Genomic DNA, 21136 nt, shown 5'->3' on the forward strand with positions numbered 1-21136 from the left:
GCAAAAGTTAACTCTAGTTTCTTGTGTTTCAGAAATTAAACATTTAAAAACCAGTAGTATTGTAGTAATAGAGTTTAAAATAGTGAATGATATACAAATAGCCAGAACATAACTTTGCCTGTTTTAAATGTAGATTAGATGTGCTTACCTGATTTGATTTTCATTTTAAGATGAATAACTGATACTGTGTACTCTATTAGCTTCTGTCAGTAGGACATAATTTAGACATCTTTTAGTAGTGATGTTTATGTAGTCAGTCAACCAAATTATCAATTGGGATAGATAGTCATGAAATATATGAATAGAATTCTGAAATTAGTCTTCCCAAGCCCTAATGCATTTAATTGCTTAACTAAAAAGTGGTCATAAGGATATAATTTTATTTTATTTTTGCCAGTATTAGTTATATTTAAGAGGTTCTTATAGAAGATAAAATAGAATTTTATCTCACCTATGGAATTTAATAATAATCTTCACTTATTAAGTGACTATAGTGGGCCAAGAATTATATTTGGAGCTTCACATACAATATTTTGAATTACCACATTATCTCTGAAAAGTGCCTAATATTATTATTTAGATTTTACACGATTTGACTGAGTATTTGAAAGGTTAAATAACTTGTTCAAGATTCACAGTGTAGGTTTTGGAATCTAACTTGGGTTCATGGAATATCAAAAATTCATTGTCTGTTTATACAGCCCAAAGATGTCTTTGTGTATAGATGTGTTTATTTTAATATAAATTTGTCAGGTAATGCTATTTAGTGAGTGGGCAGAGTTTTTGAAGAATTGCTTTAAGTACAGTTGTATTCTTATATGGCATATTTTACTGAGCAGCTAACTTTCCTAAACTCCCACATTTGTGTGTTTATTTTTTTTCTGTAGGGAGATTCCCGAAGTCTTCCCTTTTATGAGAATGTGAGTGCTGTTCAAAAATTAGACTTTTCAGATACAATGGTGCAACAGAAATTGGATGATATCAAGGATCGAATTAAGAGAGAAATAAGAAAAGAACTGAAAATCAAAGAAGGAGCTGAAAATCTGAGGAAAGTCACAACAGATAAAAAAAGTTTGGCTTATGTGGACAACATTTTGAAAAAATCAAATAAAAAATTAGAAGAATTGCATCACAAGCTACAGGAACTAAATGCACATATTGTTGTATCAGATCCAGAAGATGTTACAGGTATTTTATTTGATGTTTATATAGTATACTAATAAGAAATGTATTATTTTTAAAAAAATAATATTTGTGACATTTATAGTCTTTAGTTTTTTTGAAAGGACAGGGACTGTATTTTCTCCTACAGTTAAGGTCTTATTTATATTCTATTCAGAAGGTGCAGTGAGTTGATGAATATGAAAATTAAAACGTTTACTTAGAGATGAGTAATTCTCTGTCTACTTTCTTACCCTCTGTCACTAAGACATTACTTAAAGTTATTTTCCAGTATTTATGTTTTGTATTGAGTCAACCACATGCTCTTACCTGATTCATCCTTGAGATCAGCAGCACGAGTTTGCCAGATGACTTTTTAAAGTTAAAAATGCATTCTATGACCAAGGGATATTTTTATTTTTTGCAAATATAGTTAATCAAACCTGTGACCTTTGTTCTTTGAGGTCTAAGCAACTGAATTAACAACTACATTACCAGGCATTTTGTTTAAAAAAGAAGAAAATTTAAAAAGCCAAACATTACTTTTTTTTTTTCTCCAGTATTGAAAATGAAAGGAAAATACAACCTATAAGTCCAACCTAAGAGCATAATTTTTAAACAGTAGAATTAACAGATGTTCATGTTGGAAATTTTTCAATGGTACAGAAAGTAAAAATAGAAAAATGACCTCTATCCACTCTAGGCCCACTCCCTAAAGGTAGCATTACTAAGTTTTTTGTTGTTATGTCCTTCCAGAAAAAAAATTCTATATTTGTATCAGTGTCCATCCATTCATATATATATTCTTTCTAAACCTTTTTACTTAACAAATCATATAAGACACATTTGATCTAATAGTTTTGTCTTTGCAAAGAGGATATTTTGAGCTAGTTATTTAATGTCTAAATCCTTAATTTCTGCATTTGCAAAGATAAGGAGTGGTATACTCAGAATGATGTATCTAGCACCACAGAAGTTTTAGAAGAACCTGTATGATTAGCCAAGAAAAAACAGATATAAGTAAAATTACATTTGCTTAAGAAAGTACATAAATTTGACCAAGAACCACAAATTTCCAATCTTAAAAGTTGTGTACAATGCTTCTGATATTCAGTGTACTTATAGAGCTTGTTTTAATGCATTACTTTCAACATCTGGGACTTACCTTAGGGGTTTCAATTGGAGACTGTCTATGTAGAGATTTCAATCTTGTAAAAATAATTAAATCTTAGAAGTGAAAGAAATCATAAAGAAACCAGCCTTCTTATTTTAGAGCTGAAATAATCCCAAAGATGTGAATTAATTTGCCCAGAATTACAAAACTAGCTAAAGAACTCTTCAATCTAGTATTTTCTTACCCACAAATTCAGTAATTACATTATAAATGGAAATTTGTATTATGAAATGCTTTTTCTTTAGCAATATCATATAAACTTAGATATAGCCTATTCTGTTGGAACTCTGCCGAGCTCTACATTCTTTGCCCATTACTTTTTTAGGAGAGGCCTAAAATAAGAAACTGTGCTGGAGCTTTAAACTCAGTTTAGAGAAAACATTTTTGATAATCACAGAATACCAATAACTACCTTGTAATTGGAATATAGAAGTGTTTTTGCCACCCAAAGAGTAGCCCATTTGGTTTCCCCAGCCCCTTGTAAAAAATTAACTTTACTGAAGTATATAAATTACATATGATAAAATGCACATATTTTAAGTATATGATTTGATGAGTTTTAACAAATGTATATACCCAGGTAATCATCACTACAACTAGGGATCCTGACCATCACTTCAGTTCTCTTGTATACATACTTCCAATCAATCTCCAATCCCCATCCCTGGCTTTAGGTAACCACTGGTCCGCCTTCTATCACTTTAGATTAGATTTGTCTTTCCTAGAGTTTCCTATAAAGAAATGACCTTTTAGTCCTGCTGTCAAATTCCTTTTCTACCTCAAAAGCCAATTTGGATATCTCTGTGAAACCTTCCTTGACTTTCTCTGATTATCTTCTCTATTCTACTTTGTCCACTCATTGTTGTATTACAATTTATTTCTGTACATTTTTATATCACTTACTAAACTATATGATCCTTGAGGACAGGACCATGTTTTCATTCATTTATTTTCAAGGTTTATCATAAAGCCTGGAGTATAGTAGGTATTTAGTTGAGAGTAGGTATTTAGTTGAGAGTATTATATCTCAAAAAAAAAAAATCCCAGCAAATAAAAACCTTGTATTAGTTTTTGTAATTAATACCAAAGCATAATTTATCATGGTACTTTAAATATTTAATACTTGGGAAATAAAGCCTTAAATAAAAGTTTTAGGAGAAATAATTCCAGAAACTTTCTTTGCTGTTATTGACTTATCAGATAACTGCAGGGCGAATGTTACATGAAATATAACTTTCTACTGTGACTTCTTAATACTTCAGTTTGTTTGGAATGAACTTGACAAGTTGGTTAAAATTTGAATATATTAAAAAAACAGTTCTCTTTGCAAATGGCATATTCACACATCTTAGTAATAAGTTGTTTTTTGGGTTTTTTTTTTTTTCTCATACTACTTATTTGACTGCATTAAAATGAAACAACAACACAGAGGGTTAAAGGTAGTTCAACGTTAATTTTAGGTCACATTGCCATAAAATTTTATGTTTTACATTGTGTACTAAAGTAGGCAAAATCATTTGATTTGATTAGATCTGACATAAAAGGTCAAGGGCCTAGCATTTTGCTTTCAGTTCTCTAAAGTATGTAGATTAATAAGTATGTGCAGAAGTATTCGGCTAATTCCTGTTGTCTTGGGGGTATGTAAGCAGAATGAATGATTCAAGGAAAGAGGGACAGAATTTAAATTTGCATTGTATATATGATTACCATGTAAGCAGTTAGGAGGCCTGTTCTTAACTCACTTCTGTAATAATTAGCTGTTAACCATTAGGTTCTAATTTGTAAAATAAGGACTTTTGTCAGATGAACTTTCAGACTTTTAGCTGTAAAACTCTCTGAAATGTTGCTTATTATAATGTCAAGATCAGATCATTTGGGACTGTTTGATGTTCTCTTCATGCTCATGATACTCTAAGCTTCCTGTTCACCTTCCATATACTTCAAGAGTAGTCTCATGGAGTATTATTATTATTCCCACATGGAAATTATAAACATATTATAAAATGAGGCTGAATGCACCTTGTGAAAAAAGTTATTGGAGCTCTGTAAAGTGGATTAGTAGTCTAAGCCTTAGTTGATACCTGAGACTCTGAAAGGAAATATTTAAGAAAGAACTAATTTTCTGAATCTTTGGACTCCTATATCATCCCTAAAGAAGAGGACAAGAATATTTCTCATATTTTATTAGGTATAACTAATAATTTGTATAGTGTAATTCCCTCTGTTTTTATCTTACTTCCTTCTCTTGTACCTCTTCCCATTTCCATTTTCTCAGACCCCACCAAGCTTAGATTGATTTTTACCTTTTGAGGTAGTGAATATTTTCTTAAATATATAGAGTGTTCAGAAAGAAAATATTGATTTAGTATAGAACTAATAGTGTTGGAATTTTGTGTGTGGTTTTATTGTTTTGTTTTTGTTTGTTTGTTTGTTTTGGCTGCACCACACAGCATGTGGAATCTTAGTTTCCTGACCAGGGATCGAACCCATGCCTCCTGCAGTAGAAGCGCACAGTCCTAACTAATGGACCACCAGGGAATTCCCTGGAATTTTTTGGAGTTAACCTTGGAAATTCTTCTAAATCCCAGAGATATATCCATATTGAGGGAGTCTTCTTAATGACTAAAATGTAGTTTATGAAGTCTTTCTTGAATGAGTAGAAGTGAGAATTTAAATTTCTTTTTATTATTGGCCTATCCACCTAAATGTAGCATAGAAATTATAGTTGAATTTTATATTTATTAAAATCTGTGTGGCCTGGTTTATTATGCAGTTTCTACATACTCCTTATTTCTGATTGAATTTCTCATTTTGAGGTAAGCATATTTTGTATTAAGTTGTGTACTCTTAAGTAAAGGATTGCTGTTAGGTAGGTAACTGTGATTGTTAATTAACAAGGCACTTTTAATGCCCCTGGGTTTGTTTTCTCATCTTTAAAATCATGAAATTAAATGATTCATATACACATAATACTTGAATTCTTTGATATATTTTTTTTAAGTTAATACACAGTAAAACTGATTCTTTTTGGGTACATCATTCCATGAATTTTAATATACATATAGGTTCATCTAAACACCACCACAATCAGGAAAAGGAACAGTACTATCCCTTTGTAGTCACACCCTCTTCCTATTCCATATCCCCTGGCAACCACTGGTCTGTTCTCTGTCACTTATAGTTTGCTTTTCAAGAATAACATGTAAATGGAACCATAAAGTTTATAACCTTTTGAGACTGACTTCTTTCACTCAGCATATTGCTTTTTGAGATTCATCCAGGTTGTTGCATTTATCAATAGTTTATTCTTTTTTATTGCTGAGTGGTAGTCCACTGTATAGATATACCACAATTTACTTATCCATTCCTTCACCAAGAACATTAGGGTTGTTTTCCAGTTTTTGGCAGTTATCAGTAAAGCTGCTGTAACTACCCATTAACAGGTTTTTGTGTGAACATGTTTTCAGTTCACCTTGGTAAACACTTGGGAGTGTGATTCCTAAGTCGTATGTTAGAATATGTTTAACATTATAAGAAACTGCCAAAATGTTTTCCAGAGTGGCTATATTATTTTTCATTCTCACCAGCAATATATGAGAGTTCCAATTGTTCCACATCTCCTCCAGCACTTGGTATTGTTAATGTATTTTTTAACCAGTCTAACAGGTGTATAGTGGTTGATGATATATATTATTGTAATTAGGAGGAGGAAAGAAGAAAAATAAAGTAGCACCATCTTAAGGAAAATTTATGAAAGAACTGTGCATGCCCTAGGTACAGAGTTGTGTACAGAATGAAGAAGTCTTTCCTACCAGAGATATGCAATATGCAGTTTTTAAACATTAAGATGTAATGTAACATTGATCTGTATTTCTGTTTTTGTGCCAGTACCATACTGTCTTGATCACTGTAGCTTTGTAGTATAGTTTGAAGTTGGGGAACCTGATTCCTCCAACTCTGTTTTTCTTTCTCAAGATTGCTTTGGCTATTCGCGGTCTTTTGTGTTTCCATACAAATTGTAAAATTTTTTGTTCTAATTCTGTGAAGAATGCCATTGGTGGTTTGATAGGGATTGCATTGAATCTGTAGATTAACCCACGCACATATGGTCACCTAATTTATGACAAAGGAGGCAAGAACATGCAATGGAGAAAAGACAGCCTCTTCAATAAGTGGTGCTGGGAAAACTGGACAGCTACATGTAAAGAATGAAATTAGAACACTCCCTAACACCATACACAAAAATAAACTCAAAATGGATTAAAGACCTAAATGTAAGAACAGACACTGTAAAACTCTTAGAGTAAAACACTCTTTGACATAAACCACAGCAAGATCTTTTTTGACCCACCTCCTAGAGTAATGAAACTAAAAGCAAAAATAAACAAATGGGACCTAATTAAACTTGAAAGCTTTTGCATAGCAAAGGAAACCATAAACAAAACAAAAAGACAACCCTCAGAATGGGAGAAAATATTTGCAAACGAAGCAACTGACAAAGGATTAATCTCCCAAATATACAAGCAGCTCATGGAGCTCAATATCAAAAAAACAAACAACCCAATTAAAAAATGGGCAGAAGACCTAAACAGATATTTCACCAAAAAAGACATACAGATGACCAAGAGGCACATGAAAAGATGCTCAACATCACTAATTATTAGAGCGATGCAAATCAAAACTACAACAAGGTATCACCTCACACCGGTCAGAATGGCCATCGTCAAAAAAGCTACAAACAATAAATGCTGGAGAGGGTGTGGAGGAAAGGGAACACTTTTGCACTGTTGGTGGGAATGTAAGTTGATAACAGCCACTATGGAGAACAGTATGGAGGTTCCTTAAAAAACTAAAAATAGAACTACCATATGACCCAGCAATCCCACTACTGGGCATATACCCCAAGAAAACCATAATTCAAAAGGACACATGTTCCCCAATGTTCATTGCAGCACTATTTATAATAGCCAGGACAGGGAAGCAACCTAAATGTCCACCGACAGATGAATGGATAAAGAAGATGTGGTACATATATACAGTGGAATATTACTCAGCCATAAAAAGGAACAAAACTGGGTCATTTGTAGAGATGTGGATGGACCTAGAGTCTGTCATACAGAGTGAAGTAAGCCAGAAAGAGAAAAACAAATATCATATATTAGTGCATATTTGTGGAATCTAGCAAAATGGTTCAGATGAACCTATTTGCAGGGCAGGAATAGAGACGTAGACATAGAGAACAGACATGTGGACACTGGGGGTAGGGGAAGGGGAGGGTGGGACAAATTGGGAGATTAGGATTGACATATGTACACTACCATGTGTAAAATAGTTAGGTAGTGGAAACCTGCTGTATAGCACAGGGCGCTCAGCTTGGTGCTCTGTGATAACCTAGATGGGTGGGATGGGGGAGAGGGAGCAGTGGGAGGGAGGTCCAAGAGGGAGGGAATATAGATATACATATAGCTGATTCACTTCATTGTACAGCAGAAACTAACACAACATTGTAAAGCAGTTATACTCCAATAAAAAAGAAAAGAAAAAAGAAAAAAATGTTCATTATATAAAAAGCCAGTTTTAGGCACAACATTGTAAATCAACTATACTTCAATGAAAAAAAAATTTTTTAAAGATATAATGTAACATATATAGGCAGTTCTGAAATTTTAATGCCTAGGTTGCTTATTTTACCTTAAATAAAAAACACCACAACCCATAATCTTATCCATGCTATTTTTGTAAAATACTAAGAAAGCTTAACCAAAGGTTGTGTTAGTTATAAAATATTTCAGCAAAATTAGTTCAGTTGGTGACATCTGACATAGGTCATCCTGAGTACACAAAATAACTGATTAAGAATCCATTAATAATTAGTGAGCATTTATTGTAATCTGAGCAGTTTCCAGATGACTATATAAGGTAAGCGTATCTGTTTAAACAAGAAAGATGGATTTGGGGGGAAATATAAACAGTTAATATAATTGTAACACATGTCAAGAATCTGGAGCAGCTTATTTTTTTTTTTTTTTTCTTTAGACATCTTTATTGAAGTATAATTGCCTTACAATAGTGTGTTAGCTTCTGCTTTATAACAAAGTGAATCAGTTATACATATACAATAGGTTCCCATTTCTCTTCCCTCTTGCATCTCCCTCCCTCCCACCCTCCCCATCCCACCCCTCTAGGTGGTCACAAAGCACCGAGTTGATCTCCCTGTGCTATGCGGGGAGCAGCTTATTTTTAAAATATCTGTTTATAAGTACTAAGTGAAAACCAAAATGTTGACCAGTGAACAGTAACTACGAGACTTATAGATGGATGTTTGTGGAGATAGTTAAATAGTAAGATAGTGCTTCAGCATACTACTACCTTTATTAATTTAGATTTGGCTAGATTTACTTCAGTTATATTTCCTCTTATTTTTTTGTGAATGAAATAAATAGCCTCGTTCCATAAACAGACATCCTGGCTGTACAAGTACCACTTTATGAATATTGAGCTTTGGGAATCAGCTAGGTATAAACTAAAGAACAAAGTTTCTATAATCCAAGGTCTCATCCCAGCTGGATCATTATATAGTTATGTATTTGTGTACCACTTGCAACCCCTCCAGGCCTTGTTTTTCTCGTTCATAAAACAAAGAGAATAGAGACTCTATATGCTCTTTCTATGGTGTTTTGTGAACAAGTGTTTTAATAGCTTGAGGAAAGGTCAAGTATGAGGCATTTAAGCTTTTCTAATTCTGAACATGAAACCTCTGGATGTAAGTAAAATCTGAGGAAGCTTTCCTGGGGCTAGGAAGTAAAGATTCAAGGTCAGTTACATTACTAACCTCCACGAGAATGAAGTAACCAGTTTAAGGCTAAACCTTATTTAGGAGCCTTCTAAGGATCCGGACTGCTTCTGTTTTCTAGAACTCTTAACTCATTTTGGAAGCCAACTGCTCAGTTGTGGATTTAGAGAAAATACAAAAAGTACCAGAAACAGCATATCTGTTGCTCTACACATTGTTGGGAAAACTACTAACAAATTCAGTTTTTACTCATCATTCTGGCCTTGGAAAATCTCATCCCTAAGGAGATTTTAACCACGTTGTATTTTCTGCTGACTTTCAAAGTGGTATTTCAAACCAAAATGGATTTTCTGGGCTTCATCTCATAATTTATAGCCTTATAACCTTATGGATATTGCCTGAATATAGGTATTATTATCCTGTTGACTTTGCCTCTTACCATGTTTAAAGTTGAACTCTTCCTTCCTGGAACACTGCCTCTAAATCTTTCCCTTTTGTTTTCTGTCCTGTTAATGCATGACCCCCATAATCTGTAACTAAAATCTGACTTTTACTGTAGATGTCTGTCTTTCTTTTTACTTTCACTCTCCAGTGTAAGTCAAGTCACCAAGCCCTATAGATTCTACCTCTGACATAGTTCTCAAATCTGTATCTCTTATCCATCCTTACTGCTAAAGCCTGCATGTTAAGTATTTCTCTAATCCAACCTAAACACTGCTACCACTATTTTTTACTTAGTATTCAGAATTGATCCTGTTACTTTCTTGCTTTAAACCTTTCAGTGGCTCTCCATTCCCTACAGAATACAGTACAAATTTATAGCATTACAGAGATGCCCTTCATATAATCTGGCCTCTGCTAATAACTTCAATTTCTGATTGAAATTGTTCCTCCCAAATCTAATTTTCCCATCTTTCTTCGTACCATTTATGTTTGCTCTCTTTTTTTATCTTTCTACACGTGTGTGTGTGTGTGTGTAGATTGGCAAATCTAGGTGGTGGGTTTATGGGTGCTCACTATACCATTCTTTCATCTTTTCAGTATATTTGAAAATGTTCATATATACACACATACACTGTTGCATGAATAGACACACATACCCATTTATATAGGTACATAGAGGTTGTACCTGACTCTAAGCCCTTTGAGAAAAGGAATTTTTTTCTCAAGTCCTTTGCACAATACCTGAATATGTATGATGTAACCAATTCCCTGTGTTAAATTCCCTTTGTTCAAAATATCTAGTGTGGTTTCTGTTTGTCAACTAGACTGAATGGTATACCTTCTTTACATACCATATAACAAACTTAGAATACTTTAATTTCAATCTACGTAACTCCAATTGACCTAAGTGCTGTCATTGTTCCTATTCTAGTTCTATCATTTTATCTTCAGTTCCACAAGTTACATTAATTATTATTGTTTTATATAGTCATCGTTGGTTTATAATTACCCACGTGTTTATCATTTTCTTTGTTCAACATTTCTTCATGCTTCTCAGGCCTTCCTTCATCTTGTTTCTTTTTCTTCCTGAAGGTATAGACTTTAGAAAGATATTTCCCCGGGTATATCATTCTAGGTTGACATTTATTTTCTCTCAGTACCTGGAAACTATTATTTTATGTCTTCTGGATTCCCCTGTTGTTTTTGAGGGGGCAGTTACTGATCTAGTGGTTAAACTATGCAGATATTCTGCCTTTTCTCCCTAGCTGTTTTTAAGAAACTCTTATTCTGCAGTGTTCTGCTGAATGATACAGATTTCTTTTCATTTGATCTGCTTGGGATATGTTGGGCTTCCTGGATCTGTGTATTTCATTGATTGTGGGAAGTGCTTAGTGCCTATCTCGTTGAATGTTGCATGTCTTGTATTCCCTCTTCTCTTTCATTTTGGAACTCCAGTTAGATGCATGATAATTTCTTCAAGTCTATCTCCATTTCTCTAATTCTTTCCATGTGTCCAGTTTGCTCTTGACCACGTATATTGTATTTCTAATTTCTGTTTTGTTTGTATATGTATTTATTTATATACATATATATACATATATATATATATACTTACTACTACAAGTTCTGTTTTGTTAATCTTGGTAATTTTTGATAGTCTCTTGTTTTAGTCATTCTTTTGATACCTTTCTATTTAATTTTACCTATAAAATATACTTTTTCACATTTTGTGTGAGGTAATGACAACAAATGAAATCTTTACTATGTTACTCCTGTAGTTTTTTTCTAACTCACGATGAATTTTTTTTTTCTGCCGGAACCTTGTGATTTCTAGTTGTGGGCACATTTTCATTGGAACTTTATCTGTGGGAATTATTTTAGGTCTGGATTTAAAGTGCCTTCTTTCAAAGAGGATTTGCATTTGTTTCTGTAAGATACCTGAAAGCATTATCAACCTGAGGCCAATTAATATAAAATTTATGATCAGTTTTTGGGGGGGCACATAGATAGTATGATTTCCTGCCTCAAACCTGTATGAGAGCAGTAAGAATTTTTTTTTTAAAGAATATCCATATCCCCTCCCCGCCAGTCACCCCAAGCCAAAAGCAAGTCAACAAATAATTCACCTGTTATGGATGACAATTTTTGAGGTTCCTGTCTTTAATCATGTTTTTCCTGATCTGACTGCCTACTTTGTAAGAGTCCTGGGGCCTTTTCTTGGGCTCTTATTAAAATCCAAGCTTTACTTCATAAGGATGATGAGAGCCTAATAAGTCTCTTTTGTTCAGAAAAGCAAAAACATTCTCAGAAGCACAAAGGTACAAATGTCTACTTATATCTGTCCTGGGATTGTGTCACATGCACCATGCATTCACTGCCTTCTCCCTGTCCCCCAAATGCAAATAAGTCTGAGAAATCTTGTTTTTTTGTTTTGTTTTCTTTTTCCCCTTAACCTGCTCTTAATTTAAGCAAGAGAGAAGGAGATTGCACATGGAGTATTAAGTTAGTCAACCCACTGTTTCAGGTACTTAAAGATAGCAAATATCTTCTGACTCTATAATTTATTTGAGGTGCCTTGTAGCACCTTGATTTTTATAGGTAATTGTTATCTCTTGAGTTATTTTTGTGGAATTATAATTTCCTAGGATGTTCTCCAAAGACAAAGATATCACGAAAAAAGAAAATTACAGGCCAATATCACTGATGAACATAGATGCCAAAATTCTCAACAAAATACTAGCAAACCAAATCTAACAGTACATTAAAAGAATCATGATCAAGTGGGATTTATCCCAGGGATGCAAGGATTTTTCAATATCCACAGATCAATCAGTGTGATACACAGTATTAACAAACTGAAGAATAAAGACCATATGATCATCTCAATAGATGCAGAAAAAGCTTTTGATAAAATTCAACATCCATTTATGATAAAAAAAACTCTCCAGAAAATGAGGATAGAGGGAACATACTTAAACATAAGAAAGGCCATATATGACAGTCCCACAGCTAACATCATACTCAACAGTGAAAAGCTGAAAGCATTTCCTTCAAGATCAGGAACAAGGCAGGAATGCCCATTCTTACCACTTTTATTCAACATAGTTTAGGAAGTTCTAGCCATAGCAATCAGAGAAAAAAAAGAAAAAGGAATCCAAATTGGAAAGGAAGAAGTAAAACTGTCACTGTTTGCAACTGACATGGTGCTATACATAGAAAATCCTAAAGATGCCACCAGAAAACTATTAGAGCTCATCAATGAATTCGGTAAAGTTGCAGGATACAAAATTAACATACAGAGAGATCTGTTGCATTTCTATACATTCACAATGAACTATCAGGAAGAGAATTAAGGAAACAATCTGTTTACCATTGCATCAAAAAGAACTAAATACCTACAAATAAACCTAACGAAGGAGGGAAAAGAACTGTACTCCAAAAACTAAAGACTCTGTTGAATGAAATTGAAGATGACACAACAGATAGAAAGATACACTGTGTTCTTGGATTGGAAGAATCAATATTGTTAAAATGACCATGGTAGCCAAGGCAATCTACAGATTCAGTACAATCCCTGTCAAAATACCAATAGCATTTTTCACAGAACTAGAACAAATAATTTTAGAATTTATATGGAAACAAATGGAACCTAACTAAAAAGCTTTTGCGCAGCAAAGGAAACCATTGACAAAACGAAAAGACAACCTACTGAATGGGAGAAAATATTTGCAAATGATATGACCCAATGAAGGATTAATACCCAACATATGTAAACAGCTCATGCAACTCAACATTAAAAATAAATAAATAAATAAATAATGGGCAGAAGAACTGAATAGACCTTTTACCAAAGAGAAAATACAGATGGCCAACAGGTGTATGAAAAGATGCTCAACATTGCTAATCATCAGGGAAATGCAAACCAAAACCACAAAGAGATATTACCTCACACCTGTCAGAATGACTATCATCAAAAAGTCTACAGAAACAAATGTTGGTAAGGGGGTAGAGAAAAGGGAATCCTTATACACTGTTGGTGGGAATGTAAATTGGTGCAAACAGTATGGAGGTTCCTCAAAAAACTAAAAATAGAAATACATATGACCCAGTAATTCCACTCCTGGATATATATCTGAAAAAAACAAAAACACCAATTCAAAAAGATGGATGCACCCCAATGTTCATAGCAGCATTGTTTACAATAGCCAAAGTATGGAAACAACCTAAGTGCCTATCCACAGATAAATGGATAAAGAAGCTGTGGTATATATACATACAACGGAATACTACTTAACCATAAAAATGGCCAACAAAATTTTGCCATTTGCAGCAACATGGATGGATTTGGAGGGCATTATGCTAAGTGAAGTAAGTCAGACAGAAAGATAAATACTGTATGATATTGCTCATATGTGAAATCTAAAAAATATGACAAGTGAATATAACATAAAAGAAGCAGACTGACTGATATAGAGAATAAACTAGTGGTTACCAGTGAGGAGAGGGAAGGTGGGAGAGACAGTATAGGTGTGGGGGAGTGGAAGGTACAAACTGTTGGTGTAAGACTCAAGGATGTATTGTGCAACACCAGTAATAGCCAATATTTTGTAATAACTGTAAATGGAAAGTAACCTTTAAAAATTGTATTAAAATTTTTTAAAATTTTAAAAGAAAAAACTGGAAGGAAGAAAAATAGCAGGTTGAAAGGGAAAATAGGTGAAATCTAAGAAAGACAGCGAAGTGTTTCTCTAATTTCTAAATGAATAAAAAGTGGTCTTTATGAAACAAGACATTTCTAAAGTTAAATTTCTGGCTTGGCATATGCTTTTGTGACCATTGCAAATTACTTAACCTCTCGAGTTTGCTTTTTTATTTCTAAAATAAGGTTATATTACAAACCATTGTTAGTTCCTTTGAAGATTAGATGGCAGAAATAGCTGCTTAACTGAGCCCTGACAGGTAATTTTATTGAGCCCTACACTTTAGCCTAAGCACTGTACAGGATTTATCTTCACAGTAACCCCAAATTTGTGGTTAGATAACTGTAACACATATTAAGTAAGTATCTGATCAAGATCACACCAATACGTAACAATCACAGGATTTTAACCCAGACATTCTGACCTCAAGAGCCCAGACTCTTAACCGTTGTGTCATTTCTTATGTTCTTAAAGTTCTTATTAAAACTGAAGGTATACTTTTCCATGAAAACAGTGTTAGATATTATAATATTATTACGAATTCACAGACCGATAGAATCAATGGGTATTTCAGTGTCTTGGACAACCTTCTTTAATGTGCAAGAATTTCTTATATAGTATCTTTAATGGTTTGTAATCTAGCTTCTATATAAATGCTTCCAGAGACAAGGGATTTTATTACATTTTTTAAGGCAAACCATTTAATTTTATAAGGAATTTCTCTTTATCCTGGGATAAAATTTTTGCACTCACTACATTTACCCTTTGGTTCTAATTCTCTGCCCTGTGAGGAGATAGTAAGAGGACAGCTTCTTTCATAGACAGTTGTTTAAATGTTTAGGCAAGAATCATTTCTCTTACCCTAGGCTAAAGACCATCAAGTATTTTACAGACAACAAATTTCCATACTTTTCTCAGCTGAGGTCCTTCTACTCTGAATGCATTCCAGTTCTTTTTAAAAATGTGCTTACTATAAATTAACTTTATGTACCAAATTTTGTATAATTTCAGTTTCTTCCAAGAGTCTTGTATCATTTATGTTTAAAAAAAAAAAAACAGGACGTGGGGGAGAAAACCTAACTGTTCACAGATCTGAATGCACTTTTCAGTCATTGCTATAAATGTGCACTTCATTTATGGACTCAACAGAGATATACTTAACACTTGTACACTGACTAGTACTAGTTACTGTTTACTGGATATTTACTATGCACCATGGCCTTTTCTAACCTCTTTACACATAACTTATTTAGTCACAATAATCCTGTGAGGTAGATGTTATTTTCACTATTTAACAGATGAGGAAAATGAGGCACAGAGCTGTTAAGTAATTTATCCCATATCACATGGTTTGTACTAAATCTCAGTGCCAAAACTGAGATTCAGACCTAGGCACAGCCACTATAGAGAGAGAGAGAGAGAGAGAGAGAGAGAGTGTGTGTGTGTGTGTGTGTGTGTGTGTGTGTGTGTGTATTTATTTATGTCTTAGTTTAGGCTGCTTTAACAAAATACCATAGACTAGATGGCTTAAACAACAAGAATTTATTTCTCATAGTTCTGGAGGCTGAGAACTCTGAGATTAAGGTGCCAACATGGTCAGAGTTATGGTGATGGCCCTCTTCCTGGTGTGTAGACAGTGTCTTCTCACCATATCCTTGCATAACAGGGAGACTGCCCTTATGACCTAATTACCTCCCAAAGGCCTCACCTCCAAGTACCCTCATGTAAGAGCTTCAATGTATGAATTTTGGGGGTACACAAACATTCCAACCATAGCAATATGTTAAGTAGTTCTTTTGTGTGCCTGGTCTGAAAGCTTATCTACCTTTTATAGTAGTTTTCTTTAAGCATATGTCAACTTATAAAAATCAACTTTTGGAGCAGCTCATTTGTAATTTGGGAATTCAGTAGCAATAGAAACCTTTCTTGAATTTGAATCCTAGTTAATAACTGTAACTTTACCTATTTCCTGATATATAAAGTGTGGATAATATGTGTCTCAAAATGTTATTTTAAGGATTAATATGCATGCATACACATATTTGTGTGTGTGTATAATTATGCTGTTATATATGTAAGTATACACACATACAGCATTTAGTATAGCTGTTTACAAGGCTTTTAAATGGCAAAGAGGCAGCATAGCACAGCAATTATTAAGCTAGACTTTGGAACAGAACTGACTTACTACCTGTATGACTTTGGGCAAGTTTCTTAACTTCCCTGTGCTCTAGTTTTCTTTTCAGTAATATAGGTGTAATACTTGTTTCAGGGCTGTTATGAGGATTAATGAGTCAATAAAGCCCTTAGATCAGGACTTAGACCTTGTAAAGTAGTATGTAAATGATAAAATAATATTATTTTATATCAGTATCTAACATAGCATCTGTATTTTTATAAGTTAATTAACAAGTTATGTTTAAATGTTTTTGAACTAGTGACTTTTTTTTTAAAGAAGTATAAAACCAAATATGAAACATTTATTAAAATTGGTTAGTCACACCATCTTTTATTAGGGAGAGAAGGGAACCCTGAAGCACAAAGGTTAAATGACTTGCAGTTTAAGCAGTTTTCTGGTGATTACCAAGCTACTTATAACTAAACCAGGTCTATTACCCTAGTCTAGCTTTTTTTTTTTTAATCTAGAGACCTGGTGTGGATAAAACACAAAATAACTTCAATATGAAGAAATTTAGATACGTGGTAGAATTATTAGATGTGTTTCAACAATAATGGATTACTGAGATTAATTAGAGTGTTCTATTTGAAGTTTTTGTTTTTGTTTCAAAATAGAAGCACCATGGTATGCTTTATGAAAAGCAATGGACTTGAATTTTTGGTCTTCCTACACCCCCTGCCATCATAGTAGAAAGCAAAACGTGAAGGCTTTTATGCATACACTTAGATTATTTTAATTAATGCTAGCATTATATTTGAAGTACCCTTAGTCCTATGTATAGGTAATTATTTTAGTAGAGGAGATTCCATTTAAGTGACTTCAAGCTCATCTCAAACCTTGTAATTCTTTATTCTTTGTAAATATTAACTTCCAATTTTACGCAACAATTGGTCCTAGTAAATAATTTTTAATATACTATTTAACTTACAGATTGCCCAAGGACTCCAGATACTCCCAGTAGTGACCCTCGTTGTTCCACCAGCAATAATAGACTGATGGCCTTACAAAAACAACTGGATATAGAACTTAAAGTAAAACAAGGTGCAGAGAACATGATACAGATGTATTCAAATGGCTCTTCAAAGGTAAGTACAGTAAATAAATGTAAGTGTGTATACAGTCAATCCTTGTTATTCACAAATTCCACATGTGTGAATTAACCTACCTGATAAAATTTATTTGAGGGGCTTCCCTGGTGGCGCAGTGGTTGAGCATCTGCCTGCCAATGCAGGGGACATGAGTTCGAGCCCTGGTCTGGGAAGATCCCACATGCTGCGGAGCAACTAGGCCCGTGAGCCACAACTACTGAGCCTGCGCGTCTGGAGCCTGTGCTCCGCAACAAGAGAGGCCACGATAGTGAGAGGCGTGCGCACCGCGATGAAGAGTGGCCCCCGCTTGCCCCAACTAGAGAAAGCCCTCGCACAGAAACGAAGACCCAACACAGCCAAAAATAAATAAATAAATTAATTAATTAAAAAAAAAACATTTTATTTGAAACCCAACATCAGTACTTGTGGCACTTTCACAGTCATTTGTGGGCAATGCACAGAGGGGTAAAAATTTGAGTTATCTGATGTGAACGTTCACAGCTGATGTTGAACAAGATGATACTCTTCTTGTTTAAGCTCTTATACTGTAAACAAGTATCCTTTTCATCGTCTATTTAGTACCACATTTTTTGCGTTTTTGTGCTTTTCATGATTTTGCTGTTTAAACACTGTATTAGGATTTCTGAGATCATTTTAGCCTCCAAATCTGTGTATTGACAATACAACAAATTGGAAACAAAAGATTTCTAAAATATTATTTTTAAAATTATTTCTATCAAAATCAATCAATAAAAAAATTTTAAGTAAAATTGTCTGAGTAAAGGGTACACAGGAACTCTCCACAGAAAACTGCAACTTTTCTGTAAATCTAAAATTATTCTAAAACAAAAAATTTACTTAAAAACGTTTTGGCTGTAATGAATTTTCCATCACTACATACAGATCCTTAAGAAAGGACAAATGAAAAGAGAAGACGTTCTATCATTAATGATTGTTTGGACTAGATCTTTGGGTTCTCAGGGAATCTGGTATGGGCATGTAACTCCTAATTGAAAACCAGTGTTATGGGGAACACTTGTTACTAATAGGAATGTGTCCTTTTTCTGAGATATAATGTAGAAGAGAAAATGATAGGAACAACTGAACCAGATTAACATGAAGGTTCTTTCCAATCTAAGGTTCTATAGTTTTATAATTTGCAAAAAGTCTTAGAAAGGTTGATTTATTATAAAATCCACCGTTCTACTTTCAACTCATTTATTTTAAAGATTTTTGCCTCTGCAAATCAGTTTCTTCCATATTTTAATAGATCTTAAGTAATTTCAGAATAAAAGGTTTAGGTATTTCTTTTTGTTTTTTAAGTTTAGGAAGAATTTGAAATTGGGGGGAGTGGAGGGGACAGTAGGAATCTTTGCTTGGAGCCAAGTAACCTACGTACCCATTCAAATGAAATTTGTGAAGACGCTGAAAAGAGAGAAATGTGTATATGTTATAAATAAGATTTTTTTTAACTTATTTATGAAAATTAGTTCGATTATGTGCCATATTTCAAAATAATTTCTAAATTATTTTTAGAGAAATGTATTTATTCCTACTTGATGTATTACTTACATGATCCGATACTTGATAGTATACTACTTCACTGACTTTGAACATTTATTATGGGACTTCACTAACTTTGAACGTTTATTATGGGATGGTAGAGTTGGTTTTTCTATTGTTTTTAGTATTGACCTTTAGTTTGGGTTTTTTTTTTTTTCATTTTTATCAAATGTTATTTTGGGTTTTTTTTCTTTTTTTAAGGTAAATACTGTGTTCTTGGAACTGTGAATGCACCATATTATGCTGAGTGTTTTAAAATTAAAACACCTCTGGAGTAAGGTTTTTTAACCTATGGTTGATGGATTAGATTGAGAGGTTCATGAGTCCTTTGAAGTTATAGGAAAAGTGAGTGTGTATATTGATAAATGGATGAATAAGAGGGTCATAGGTTTCACTGTATTCTCAAAGTGGTCTGTAACCAACACCCCCCTTCCCAAATTTAACAGGTTTATGGATGTATTAAAAGGGAAATAGATAACTTACGATAACCACAAGTCCAAAATAAACAGGGCTACTAGTAAGCCTGCTAAAACAAATAGATAAGTTCCAGTAGCCTTTTATTTTTAATTAGGAGGTCCATTAATTTGAGAAGGGGTCAAGTGGAGGTCCAGAGCATATTAACAGCTGCTATAGTCTCGGAGGTAGGCCTGCCAGTTATTCTTGTCGAGATTTGGTCGTAACTGTTTCATTTCTCATCTTTAAACCTCTCATAGGGTCAAAGTATATCTTTATGAGAATAGGGAAAGTTGTACATTGAAGTTATGTAGAATATTAATTTAGTCATTAAGGAGTTAACAGTTTGATAACTATTATGCTGGGCTCTGGAGTATGAATATAATAAAAATAGTGTCTTATACGTAGTAGGTACTCAACAGATAATATCCTCCTTTCAAGAGACACACTAAAAAGCAGATCTCACTTGTAAATAACTACAATTATATAATAATGGTATGTTCAAGTTACTTAGAAGCACAGTGGAGAAGAATCACTTAAGTATCAGAAGAAATAATTAAAGTCTTAGTATAAGATTTGAAGGATGATTTAGAGTTTAAGAAGGAATTACTTTCTAGAGATAGTGATGTGGGTAAGCCCAGTATATACAGGCTAAGGAACTGTGGGATAGAGTGGCTTGCTCTAAGGAAGTGCTTTCGTATGGCAATTTCTTATCCGACATACCTGAGGGTAGGTAGGATGCACTTCTAATGGTAACAGTCATCAACTCTAGCAGTTATTTTCAGTGAAAGGCTATGCCCTACTGGGGTAACATCTGAATCTCCAGAAAGACACATTTCATTTGGGAAAAGTCCTTCAGATGAGTCAAACAGAACTTTTTCTGTTCCCCACCAGAAGAGCTTTAAGCAAATGAAGTATAGTGAGAGGTGTAGCATAATGAAAGGCAAACCAGATTATAAAGTACTTTGTACAAAAGTAAGCAGTTGAAATTCTATCTTATAAGGTGTAGGGAGTTGCTGAAAGACTTTTAGCAAAGAAAATACACGATCAGATTTACAGTTTAGAAAGTTCACATCCATCTTCCTCAGACTTGAAGAATTAATTAGAGAGGGTCAAGTTTACAGGCAGCAAGTTTAAGGAGGCTTTTGTGGTAGTCCAGGTTAAACATGCTTAATGCCTCTTGTAACAGCAATGAAAGCAAAGAAGAGAGAGTCAAGCAATTTTGGTAGAATAAGTATGTGATGTCTGGATATGAGGAAGAAGGAAGAATTGAAGATGATTCTTAGATTGGTTATGTGAACAGACTGATGAATGGTGGTATCCTTCACAACGATAGGTAATTCATAATGGGGAGCAAATTTAGTGATAGGTATGATTAACTCAGCTTGGCAATAGATAGTCCTCTTCAGAACTCTGGTTATTGGATTCTGTATGATAAAATTATTACCCCTGTACATTTTATAGCCAGAGTTGTCCTTTCAAAAGGTAAGTCAGATATTTTCACACGCTTGTTCAAAACCCTCCAGTGGCTTTCTAGCTATTTTAGAACAAAATCCAGAGTCCTTACTGTGATTCTGCAAG

The 21136-nt window shown here is 33.8% G+C and overlaps 1 protein-coding gene across 1 annotated transcript in view; it reads left to right on the forward strand.

Moving 5' to 3' along the window:
• Nucleotides 1–21136, forward strand: part of PKN2 (protein kinase N2) — a 135511-nt gene that overhangs the window by 36406 nt on the left and 77969 nt on the right. Inside the window, exons 2-3 of the mRNA XM_036859939.1 lie at nt 888–1188; nt 17382–17536. Coding sequence (XP_036715834.1) covers nt 888–1188; nt 17382–17536 — 456 coding nt within the window. The remainder of the gene's footprint in view (nt 1–887; nt 1189–17381; nt 17537–21136) is intronic.

This window comes from Balaenoptera musculus, chromosome 1 (assembly GCF_009873245.2).
Source record: "Balaenoptera musculus isolate JJ_BM4_2016_0621 chromosome 1, mBalMus1.pri.v3, whole genome shotgun sequence".
NCBI lineage: Eukaryota > Metazoa > Chordata > Mammalia > Artiodactyla > Balaenopteridae > Balaenoptera > Balaenoptera musculus.